The sequence below is a fragment of the Zingiber officinale genome, chromosome 1B (assembly GCF_018446385.1).
Source record: "Zingiber officinale cultivar Zhangliang chromosome 1B, Zo_v1.1, whole genome shotgun sequence".
Taxonomy (NCBI): Eukaryota; Viridiplantae; Streptophyta; class Magnoliopsida; order Zingiberales; family Zingiberaceae; genus Zingiber; species Zingiber officinale.
The window spans coordinates 11,226,232-11,237,873 of record NC_055986.1 but is presented as its reverse complement, the minus strand read 5'-3'; the positions used below and the strand labels follow the sequence as shown (position 1 = coordinate 11,237,873).

Sequence of the window (11,642 nt, the reverse complement as noted above, 5' to 3'; positions counted from 1 at the left end):
GGAAGCCGAGCCACTGGCGAAGATTACCGAGCAAATGGTCAAAAATTTTATCTAGTAGCATATAATCTGTCGGTTCGGCATTCCTCGGCGGCTCATATCTGATAACGGACGACAGTTCGTCGGGAAGCAGCTCGAAGAATGGTGCAAAAGTTATGGCATTGAGCAACACTTCACTTCCGTGGCGTATCCTCAGAGTAACGGCCAGGCGGAAGTAACCAACAGAGAAATACTTAGAATTCTTCGAGCTTGACTTGACCACATAGGGGGAAGTTGGGTGGACGAGCTGCCAGGCGTCTTATGAGCTATCCGCACAACCCCAAAGGAGGGAACGGGCATCACGCCTTTCCATTTAGTGTACGGAGGCAAAGCAATTATCCTGATTGAAGTCAGCGTCGAGTCCGTGCGGATCCAGAACTATGATGATCACAACGCCGAGCGAAGGAGCATGGAGTTGGGCTTGATCGACGAAGACCGAGACAAGGCATCCGTCCGGCTGATGGCCTACTGGCAGAGGATGAAGCAAAACTACAACCGGCGCGTAATCCCCAAAGCATTCCAAGTCGGCGACCTAGTGTGGAAGAAAGTAAAGCCGGTCGGGGACGTTGGCAAACTGGAGGCTCCTTGGGCGGGTCCCTTCAAAGTCATCGAAAAGCTCCGCTTAGGCGCCTATTATCTGGAGGATGAGGACGGACGACATCTGGATCGACCATGGAGCGCGAACCACCTCCAACCTTACCGGGCGGGGTGAAAGGTGCGCCAATGTAAAGTATGTTGTATATTTTTCGTTCGGCTGTATATTTGACATGCAGGAGAAAAAAGTCAGAAAATTAGCACAAAGTATGGGGCATCGTCTGACGAACCGGAAGACCGTCGAGCTCCGACGTTAAAAATCGAGAGTCGCGCTGGCGACTATAAACCCTCCGGCCGGAAGACCGTCGAGCTCCGACGTTAAAAATCGAGAGTCGCGCCGGCGACTATAAACCCTCCAGCCGGAAGACAGTCGAGCTCCGATGTTAAAAATCGAGAGTCGCGCCGGCGACTATAAACCCTCCAGCCGGAAGACCGTCGAGCTCCGACGTTAAAAATCGAGAGTCGCGCCGGCGACTATTAACCCTCCGGCCGGAAGACCGTCGAGCTCCGACGTTAAAAATCGAGTCGCGCCGGCGACTATAAACCCTCCGGCCGGAAGAAGACAATAAAGAGGTAACTTTTTAAGTCATTTGGCCGATCGGTCAAGTAACCAAAAGTACTTCGTGAATGTCCGGCGGAAATCCCGTTTGCAAAACAGGATATATTCAGCCGAGCGGACTAGCTATGCAAAATACTTCGTAAAAATCCCTTTCGAACACCACAAAGATGGGAGGAGAGGCGAATAACGAGGAGAATTAAGGGAATACGAACAACGGTAGTTGGTAATCCGAATGGCCAGCACACATATTGATTAATAAATGAAAAAGCAAGCGAAAGGATAGCATTTAAGACATGAAGGCCGAGCGCCTGAATTACAAAAAAGGATAGTCTTTGGCCGAGCGGCCGAATTACATAAAAAGCTTCTATTCAAGGAAGTCATAAAGATCCTTTGGGATGGTACCGAGGAGCGTCGCCTGGTCTTGGGCTGGGATGAGGACGGAGTCGGCGAGATGACCCTTAGACTTTAAATAAGTTGTGGTGGCAGTCATAGCGAGCTCGAAGGCAGTGTACATCCGTTCGCAGACTTTTTCCGAGAACACTTCCGAACGGATGTAATTCAGCCTTAGGGTTGCAACTCGGCCAGGCTCAGCGTCTTGATATTCCTTGAAGGCCGCTTGGGAGGCTGCTAAGGACTCCTGCAGAGTTTTCAGCTCCTCCTTTTGCTTATTTGCCTCCGCCGAGCGGGCCACCTTCTCGCCGGCCAGTTGGTCCATCAGCTCTTTAACTTTTTGCTCCAGACCCCGAGCCTCTAAGTTCTTCTTCTCCAGATCGGAGATAGCCGTTTTCTTCCGCTCGGTGGCCAGGCTTATCTTGCGATCCAGTGATTTGTTCAGGCGATCAAGTTCATCCAGATTGTGAGCCTGGTCGGCCATCTTCTTCCGTTCGTCCTCCAACAGATTTTGGGTCTTTTTGAGTTCCTTCTGCAGCTCAGCATATGATGGGCCTTGGGAAGGCGCGCCACCCGAGCTCCTTAGCCTTTTTAATTCTTCGTCCACCATCGCCAGACGATTGGAGACAGCGATCTCCTCCACCCATCTCTGGAATAAGCAAGATTGTTAATAGCCGATCGGAAAGAATGCAAAAAGGACTTTAGAGAACACGCTTACCCCAGTGGCCTGCTGCATGTGGCTGTTGGCCAGATTGCTGAGCGAAATCATCGCCACGCGTGCCCGAGCGTCGGCCCACATTTCGGCTAAAGGCCCCTTCAAGGTGATCGTGTGCTCGGGCGCGGTAGGCCGATCGGCTTCGGGCATTAATTCCTCGGTGGGGAGATGTGGGGAGACCCGGACAGTGCGACGCCGACCGGGGGTCGTCTGGGCGGAAACCGGAGAAGGATCGGAAGCCGGCGCAAAGAACTAGGACAAAATTGTTGAACGCTGGACTTGGCGGGGAGCGGGCGGAAGGACGCTGACTGGAACAGCCTCAAGAGGGTCCGCCGACGCGTCCAATTGCGATGGGGTCCGATCGGACGATATCGCCTCTACCGCTGGAGCTTTGCCTCGAGAATCAGCGGTGGTCCGCTCAGAAGGATGGACCACAGATGTAGCCGAGCGGAGTGGTGTCTCCGTGCGGCGCCGCTTTTGTCAAGGGGGTCGCTCTTCCTCTTGAGCCGAGCCTTCCTCCCGGACGGAAGGCTCTCGACTAGCAGTTGTGCCAGCCGCTGGCTCCTGGAGAGAAGCCTGAGCGGCCGACTCCCCAGCATTTGTCTCGCTCTCTCCTTCATTAGAGCCGATCGGCTGGATGCCAAGCGTCTCCATCTCTTTGGCCGCCGCGGCCTCGAGCGCCGCCGCCTTCCTTTTCAAAATTCCAGCCATCACCGACTCCATGACAATGTTCGCTGCAAAGGAAAAAGAAGAAAATTAGTTAGCAATCAAGGCAAATGTACAAGTAAGATTCTTACCGAAGCCGCTCGGGAGGGGGGTCCTGATCGAACTCAGGCCGAATATGTACATCACCCCTTCTGGTAAGAACTTGTTGATGTCGACCCTCAGACCGGCCAGCATGTTGGCAGCATGAAGATAGTCCGGTCAGATCTTGAACCTTTTGAGCTCAGGGGAGACTGGCGGTCCGATCTGCCATTGGGTTCGGAAGGGGGCCCGCTCGGGAAGGCGAATATAAAAGGAAAATTCTTTCCAATGCTTATTGGAAGAGGGTAGTTTATTGAAGAAAACTAAACCGGGCCGAGCCTGGAACATGTAAGTGCCCAGCTCGGACTGTTTAGGGTAGTAGAAATAGTAGAATACCTCCGGTCGGGGGGGAATGTTGTGGATTTTGAATAGGACGACAACGCCGCATAGAAGGCGGAAAGTGTTGGGAACTAGGCTTCCGAGCGGAATTCCGAAAAAATTACAAACGTTAATGATAAAGGGATGAATTGGAAGTCGCAGACCGACTGTGAACTGGTCGCGGAAAACACAGAAAGCTTCGCGCGGCAGTTTGTGTGGCCGAGCGGAGGGTGTGGGTAAAATAATTTCAAGGTCGGAAGGGATGTCAAAATTATTTATCAGAATATCGGCGTCGCGCCGATCGAAGCGCGACTCCATGGTGGTATACCATGAGCCGAGGGCTTGGTCTTGTGGCTGGGAGGAGCTAGCCATTGTCCGAGCGGACGAAACCAAAAAAGACGAAAGGCAGAGGATAAAAGGAAGAGGATGATAGACGAAACAGTGCGCAAAGGACGAGAACTCGACAAGAAACGCAAGGCTAGCAAAGAGAGAAAGTAGGAGAACCTTATAATGAAATGAAAGATCGAGGGAAGAACGTCGGAGATCGTCTGAAAGTAGCAACAAGATCACCGGAGCACTGAAACGCCGAAGGCAGCTACCGAGCAAGCGAAGACGCAAATGCGGCGAGAAGGCAGAGAAGGCGAAGGCTTTATAGGGTTGGGCCCGAGCGACCTCAGCCGTCGATTGTAGGTCACGGTAATCGAAGCCTGCGTCTGGCCGTCCATTTCAAACTAAGGTGGTCCCATCGAAGGTAACGTCGCCGCCGTACGCTGACGGCACCAGGGGTGCCACGTGGCGCCGCGACATAGGCCACATTTAATAGGCGCGTGCTCGACCTTAATGTCGAAGATTGGCACAGATTCCCAGAAGATCCGAGGAATGTTGGTGTTGACCGACGTTACGGCTACCCCCCGTGTAGCCGAGCGGAGGATAGTTACATGGAAACGCCGCTTGGAGCGACTGACGGTCCAGTCAGTTGGACTAATCGTCTCCTTCGACTGGACTTGAGGGGGAGACAAGTGATCCTGCAGGAAGAACGGGGGCCCCCTTTGGGGGAAGTCAATGACACATAGAGGTCAAAAGTCCAAGGGCAAGATGAGGTTCGGCCGGTCGGGTAAGGGTCGGATCAACCGAACGGACCGGTCAGAACCGAATCAAAGATTACCCGGCGGGGAGTCGGGTTTCCGACGCTCATGGGGAACAAGGTCGCCAGGCCGAGCGGATGGCCCGCTCGGCCGAGGCACAAGGCAGCAATGTTGTGAACAGTCTCAGCCGAGCACATGACCGGGAATCTCCCGAGCGGATCCGTACATATGTCCGGTCGGATGCGAGGGGACTGCCGAGCGGCCGGACGCTCGACGCGGGAACAGAAGGGACAAAAGGACAAGGGAAACATCGGGAAACATCTTCTGACAACAAGCATGTCCAGTGACCAAGTCATATACTAAACCTTACGACAGAAGGTTCTGCCGTCCCATCAGAGAGGTTCTCGGACTGTAGCGGTATGGTGTCAGGCAAGCTCCTCTGACAAGCCTATACTGAGGTATGGTAAGAGGACACATATTCGCCTCGGTATGTGTGCATCAGCCTCCTCATAGCTCTATATAAGGGTCATCATACTTCGCGGGAGGTACGCAATCTTGAATCTTCGAAGCCACTTCCTTAGTTTCCTCTTGCCTGACTTGAGCGTCGGAGGGTCGTCACCGGGAACCCCTTCCCGGCCCGACTTCTTTGCAGGTTCACCGGAGCTCCATACGGCCGGCCAGAGAGCCACGTCATCGATTCAGATAATACCACGTGCCCAGCATCCATCGATTCAGTGTTCGGACAGGATCAATAATAATTTTAATTTGAGTTTGATTTGAAATAGGATTGGAACTCGGGGTTCAGTTTGAATTATTCGAACTTAGGTTCAAACTACAATTTAAAATATTTTAAATTTAAGTTTATTTAAATTATTCAAACTTTAATTTAAATATATTTAAATTTAAATTATATAAAAATAATCAATATTAGATTGCTCATGAACAATCATAATTAATCAAATAAAATATTGTAAATTTGAATTTGATTAAAAAAATCGATAATTTGAATCAAATATTTTCCTCGAAACGCTTGCAAGCATGGAAAAAAAACTACAACTGTACAGCACTATACCTCTCTCCCACTTGGCTGTTGCAGATGTTGCTGGCTACTGCACCTTCAATGATGGGTAACAACCCTGTCAAAAGTGAGCAGAACATGTTCAATGCACCTGCATGAGAAGAGACGAGCACGAGCTGCCTTCAGGCTTTGAAGGCAAGCAAGATCCACCTTCTGCCGCAAGCCAAACATGGTTGTTGAATTAAGCCATCATGGAGGGATTGTCTTGTTCAAATCATTCGACAGATAATTAATGGAAGCTTGACCATGTTTAAAGGAAAATTTTTGCTGCGTGATTATAAATTATGGTCTTGTATAAGGAGTTTGCACCTAACAGGGACAAGATAGTTTGATTCTCTCCGAAATGTACGTTTGAAAATATTGAAAAGAGAGAAACAAAATTAATACACTAGAATAAACTTGAATTGGCTGGTGTTTTCTTCTTCTACATTATTTTCAAGGTTCCCAGAGCAGTTGCATCCGACTCGTGACCATCATGAAGAATAAAGTGTACAATCTCTCTCTGTATTTGATTAGCAGCGAGCAGACGTAATTATATTGTCATGTATTACGATCATATCTAAAAGCTGAGAAGATGGTTAAGTAAGACATGGTTCTCCCATTGACAGGAAGAAGATTTTGCACTGTTCTATAATATAAGGAGTGTTAGTTTCGGATTAGAGAAAGGGTCTCCGGTATTAATCTTCTGACACTCAAATGAGTATTTGGTTCGGGAGGAGAGAATAATAGTAGTGAACAATAGTAGAGAGCATGGAGAAGAGTGAAACATCACATATCTCTGTCTGTAAATGGAGACCCTTTTTTATGATGTTATTGTAGCATCGATACGCCCATCCCAAAGCATATATATATGTTTTTCAAAATTTACTAGGAAAAGATAAGTCAAAAAGTGTTTCTAAAACATTTCCTTAAACGAGCACGTAAATCTCTATGATGTGATTGGCTAGAAGCTTCTAAAATATAATTTGTCTACTGAACATTCTCTATTGTAAGCCGACCGAGCACCACTCGACCGAGATATCACCAACTTGGTCGTACAGAGAGGCGCATTGTGTCCGATCAGACCTAAGGGCCGATCGGCAAGGGTGGTGGGCATGGTAACTTTGACTCTTAACCTCAGTTGCAATTTGTGACTGACAACCATTCAGAAGGTATGGTCGGCCTTTCATGTCCAACTGACTCTTTAGGTACGCTCGGCTATTCTTGCCTAGTCCGCAGTCCACTATCTCGTAATCCACCCGACCCTGTAATTTTAACCATTTGACTTTGACCTCTACATCAACCGGCCTTCACTGCTCTGACCTATTTTAGGGGTCATCTTTATCTCCGTATCATATTACATATGGTAAGATAAATAGCAAGGCTGCAAGAAGTGATCATCATCATCACCTGTCAGTATGGCTTCTTCTTTGCTGCTGTGACCTTCAAGCCATTCACCAACAAACATATTATTACATACCACCCCACACCCTCACATCTACTCTCTACCTTATTTGTACACCTATATGTCCCAACCTTCCATTAATTCTCTAAGGTCCTTGACAAATAAACAGTCACTGTTTCAAAGATTTTCCAAGCAATCTTTTCCCCTTCCACACTTTGCTCGATGAGTGATCACTGAGAACAAAAAGGAAGATCGAAGATGTTCAAAACTGCACGATGGAGGAACGAGAAGAACAAGATCAAGGTTGTTTTCAAATTGCAATTCCAAGCGACGAAGGTTGGTCTGGTTAGAACAATGGATTGCTAATTAATTACCTGGAATTCTAGCTATTTCCAGTATTGGTCTTTTAGGTACCACTGTTGGGATCAGAGACGGTGATGGTGAGTTTGGTTCAGCTGGACACTGGAAAACCAACGGCGAGGACAGAAAAGGCTGCTGTGGTTAATGGAACCTGCAACTGGTCGAACCCAATTTATGAAACAGTGAAATTAGTGCGCGATGCAAAGAGTGGAAAGATGAACGAGAAGTGGTACCAGTTTCTAGTTTCTAAGACTGTGAGAAAGATCGTCGCTTTCAGATTTCATCCATTAATTGTATCTGTAGCTCTGCCGGTTGTGAGTACTGATTGCTGAGTTCTTGCAGCAGGGACCAAATGAGCTCGGTGTTCTGGGAGAAGGCACGGTGAACCTAACAGATTATGGCGAGGTGTTCAAAGCCTCTTCTATCTCTCTCCATCTCAAAGCTGGAACGATCTTGCATGTGAGCATTTCTGCTAACTCATAAACAGTAACTTTCTGAAACAACTTATACTGCAACATAATTTGCATCTAACTTTCAACCAAGAAAAGACAAGGTAGAAGAAGATCATCTACTTCATGTGACAAAAAGTGGCCAGTGCATCGCTAATGAACTTTTGAATTAATTGACAGGTGACTATACAAAGAATTCAAGGTGAATTGGCAGACAGGTACAGTCATGTTTAAATTCATGTTTTTAGGGAGATTTTGTTCTTAAGGACTAATCTGTATTCTCTCTTTGCTGCTTCAACAATGATTCAGAGAAGTGGATATAAAGCGAGATGGAATGCTTGGACAAGGACAAACACTGCAAGGCCAGTTGGGCAAATACGACTGTGAAAAGGGGCTGAAAGCTCTTGTAAAGAACGACATGAACATGCTGAAAGTAAGAGATTATTTTCACAGAATAGTTTTGTAGATTGTTTCTGAAGTATACTTTACTGAAATCACATTTAAGTGAATGCACACTCTGTCCTATAAGTTTGTTCTCTACGAATATTATGATATCAAGTTATCTACATGATTTCTTTTTGCCAGGATGGATCACATATCAGCAGAGAGCCCAGAGTCAAATTTACAGCAAACAGAAACCTGACAAATTATTCAGATTCTAACGAACACCATAAATCTAATAGTCCTGATGTTACATCAGAAGCCAGCTCTGATGGCAGATCAGAATTATATACACCAGGAGAGGGCATGCTCAAGAACACCGGCAGCAATCGGCATGATACCGCCAGCTTCTCATCGCCTACTACAGATGTTAGCATTCAGAAAAGATCAGTGACCAGCTCTGAATGGTCTGGAGGTGAGGGAAGCACAGATGGTTCTGCAAAGTCTGAATCAAGAGAATGCCTTCCTTTCTCTCATATCAAACTTGAGAAGCTGAGTGAAGTTGTTTCCCTAACAAGAAAGGTGGAAGTATCCGAGAAAGAGTTGGAGAAGCTGAAGAAGCAAATCGTCAAGGATGCCAAGCAAGGAGAAGAGCTTTTGAGAGAGATAAGTAGTCTGAGAAAGGAAAGAGATGGTTTGCGCAGAGAATGCCAAGTGCTTTCACAGGAGAGATTAAGCTTTAATGACAATGTTTCAGCTGAATCACACATTGCTAGGAAAGGTCCTTCGTCTGTGCTAGAAGAGGTCAAACAAGAATTAGATCATGAGAGAAATCTGAACTCGAGTCTTCGCTTGCAGCTACATAAAACACAGGAAGCCAATTCTGAGCTGCTGCTTGCTGTTAGAGACCTTGACGAGCTGTTGGAGGAAAAAAACAGGGAGATGTGCCCAAAATGCACAGGATTTCAGAACTCGGATGCTAAACAAGATGGCATAGAAAATGGCACGTTAGAAAAGAAGATCATTGACCTCAACAATGAAGTGGTGTTGTACAGCGACGATCGCGAAGAGTTATTGTTGCAAATGGAACAGCTAGCTTTGGACTATGAGATTTTGAAACAGGAGAACCATGACATGTCCTTGAAGCTGGATCAGATGCAACTGCGAGAAAAACTCAGCATTCAGTACGAGTGTTCAGCACATATTGCACTTATCAATGACCTTGAGTGTCAAGTTGAATGGCTAGAGAAACAGCTGCAATCGCAGGCTGATTCATTTAAAACAGATATTGACAACGTTATACATGCTAAAGTTGAACAAGAGAAAAAGGTCCTTCAAGCAGAGGAAGCACTGAAGGAAACAAAGTGGAAGAATGTTAACACGGCTGATTGGCTTCATGAGGAACTTAGGAGGCTTTCTTCACAAGCCTCATCGACATTTTATGTGAGCGAGAAAGTGGTCGAGAGAGTGATAGATGAAGCTAATGAGTTGCATTCTCAAAACATTTACCTGCAAAATCTGCTTCAGGAAACCAAGCATAACCTGACATCAGTGCATGGCCAATATCAGATGAATCTTCAGCACTTATTAAGGGTTCTGGTTTACAAATCCAAAGAAACAGATAAGCTGCTTTTGAATCTCAAAGGCAAGAATGAAGAGCTTGAAAGTTGTAGGAATTCTGAAGAAAGGCTAAAGGTCACATTGGAGAAAATGGAAGAACTAAAATCTGAGATTGAGAAGCTCAAAATGGAGAAACATTTAGTCTCTGAAGAAAGAGAGAACTTGGTAAACAGGGTGGAAATTTTGGAGGCAAAGAACAAAGCAAATGAGCTGATGCTTCAAGATAGATATTCAGAAAGTGAACTCCTCAAGGAAGAGATAGTGCTACTGAAGCAAGTATTAGAAAAATCAGAGGACGAGAGGAATGAACTCAAGAATTTAACAGACAAAAAAGAGAATATTGTTATTATACTGACTTCTGAGGTAGAGGCCCTTAGACTAAAGTATGATCACTTGAAACAAATGGTATCTGAAGGTGAATTAGAAAAACAAGAGTTGAGGAGTCTGGTTTCTGAACTTGGGGAGACATACAATACTGTAAGTATCACTTCGATGACCTGTTGACCACTTCATGGTTCTACCAAACGCAAGAAAAAAAGAAGAAAAAAATTTCTAAAAGAAAATCCTATAAAAGTCATATAAATTATGTTTCAGTGAATTAAAATGAACTGAGAAACCATTTTTCATGAAACTGCATATGTGAGTATTAACCTAGCTTGACTAGGTAAATGAGTAGGTAAACACATTACATTTGTATTTTTACTGATAAAGCTAATAGTTGAGTATTAACCTACTTCAGAAAGAAGATGATCATTTTGAGAGCTACAAGTGTGAGTTTGAAAGTGATGCCAGCCCTCTGCAACAATCTCAAGAATTAGCAAGGTGACTATCCTTTTTACTAGTATTTTCCTCATTGATACAGACAGAAACTTTAATTTTATAAGAAAGAGTAGAATAGGGGCAAAAAAAACCACTAGAGAACATATGAGAAATAAGAGACAGCACATAAAAGTGTTCCATGTTCTTATCCGGATTTTGATCTGTTTACAGGTATTGTCGAACAAATTTAAGAGAACAAGATTTGGTTTCCTATACTTGTGATCAGCATACAAAAGACATGCTAAATGAGATATCAGTCCTAAAAAGGCAGAATAAATCAACCGAAGACGAGTTGAAAGAAATGCAAGAAAGATATTCGGAGATTAGCTGGAAGTTTGCAGAAGTAGAAGGTGAAAGGCAACAACTACTTATCACAATCCGCAGTCTCAAAAATGCTTTGAAGAAGTAAGTGCATCTGAAATGGTGTTCAGATGAGTCTATTGCAAAGATATGAAATTGCAAATCCACGGCTTGCGAAGCGGTATAGGCTTGTTCGGTCATAAATAGTAGATCCATGTACATGGTGTATGTGCATCTATACAGCATTTTTTTTTATTTTTTTGTGCAGCAATTGGAAAATTGTTTACGAGGTGGAAGTCTGAAATTGTGTGTTCTTACCCAAAAGTTTGCAAGAACACAGGCTTGGCTCCACTCTCAGAATTCTTCTATCCTTTGCTTTACTCTACAAGGAGATCACTTATTTTGGGTTGGCTACTTTTTTTATCTTAGTAGTCCATTTGGGTTTTTTTTTTTTATCTTGGAAGTCAATTTAGGTCTATTTTTTTTATCCTTTGCTTTACAAGAAGATCACTTACTTTGGGTTTCTTTTCTGAATAATTTGTTTTCAGCTAAAAAACACCTTGGGCTCAAAAACACTAATCTCGGTCTAAAACGATTATTTTTATTCCAAAAATTACATTAATGGTGCAAAATATGTCAGTTTGGATAGAAAAATACATCATCAATTTATTATTTTGGTACATTAAGACACAAAAGCATTCTTTATTTAGCAATGAAGGAGATATTGCGAATTCCCGGAAGGGAATGCGT

The 11,642-nt window shown here is 45.0% G+C and overlaps 1 protein-coding gene across 2 annotated transcripts; it reads left to right on the top strand.

Moving 5' to 3' along the window:
* The first annotated feature begins 7,064 nt into the window (after positions 1-7,064).
* On the top strand, positions 7,065-11,306 carry LOC122050671 (probable DNA double-strand break repair Rad50 ATPase). Of its 2 annotated transcripts, none has more exons than XM_042611569.1 (8): positions 7,065-7,299; positions 7,374-7,577; positions 7,669-7,782; positions 7,953-7,990; positions 8,082-8,205; positions 8,358-10,250; positions 10,513-10,595; positions 10,764-11,306. In XM_042611569.1, exons 1-8 carry the CDS (start codon positions 7,222-7,224, stop codon positions 10,999-11,001), a joined length of 2,772 nt encoding a protein of 923 aa, XP_042467503.1. In that variant the 5' UTR covers positions 7,065-7,221; the 3' UTR covers positions 11,002-11,306. The 2 variants fall into 2 exon arrangements, with proteins under 2 accessions (XP_042467503.1, XP_042467497.1); XM_042611563.1 differs by having other exon boundaries at positions 7,666-7,782.
* The last annotated feature ends 336 nt before the right edge of the window (positions 11,307-11,642 follow it).

Bases quoted from the DNA above. Each gene is read 5' to 3' on its own strand.
- LOC122050671 (XM_042611563.1), top strand. From the start codon at position 7,222: ATGTTCAAAACTGCACGATGGAGGAACGAGAAGAACAAGATCAAGGTT. The intron at 7,991-8,081 runs GTACAGTCATGT...ACAATGATTCAG, and splicing joins CAAGGTGAATTGGCAGACAG to AGAAGTGGATATAAAGCGAG. The intron at 10,251-10,512 runs GTAAGTATCACT...AACCTACTTCAG, and splicing joins TTGGGGAGACATACAATACT to AAAGAAGATGATCATTTTGA.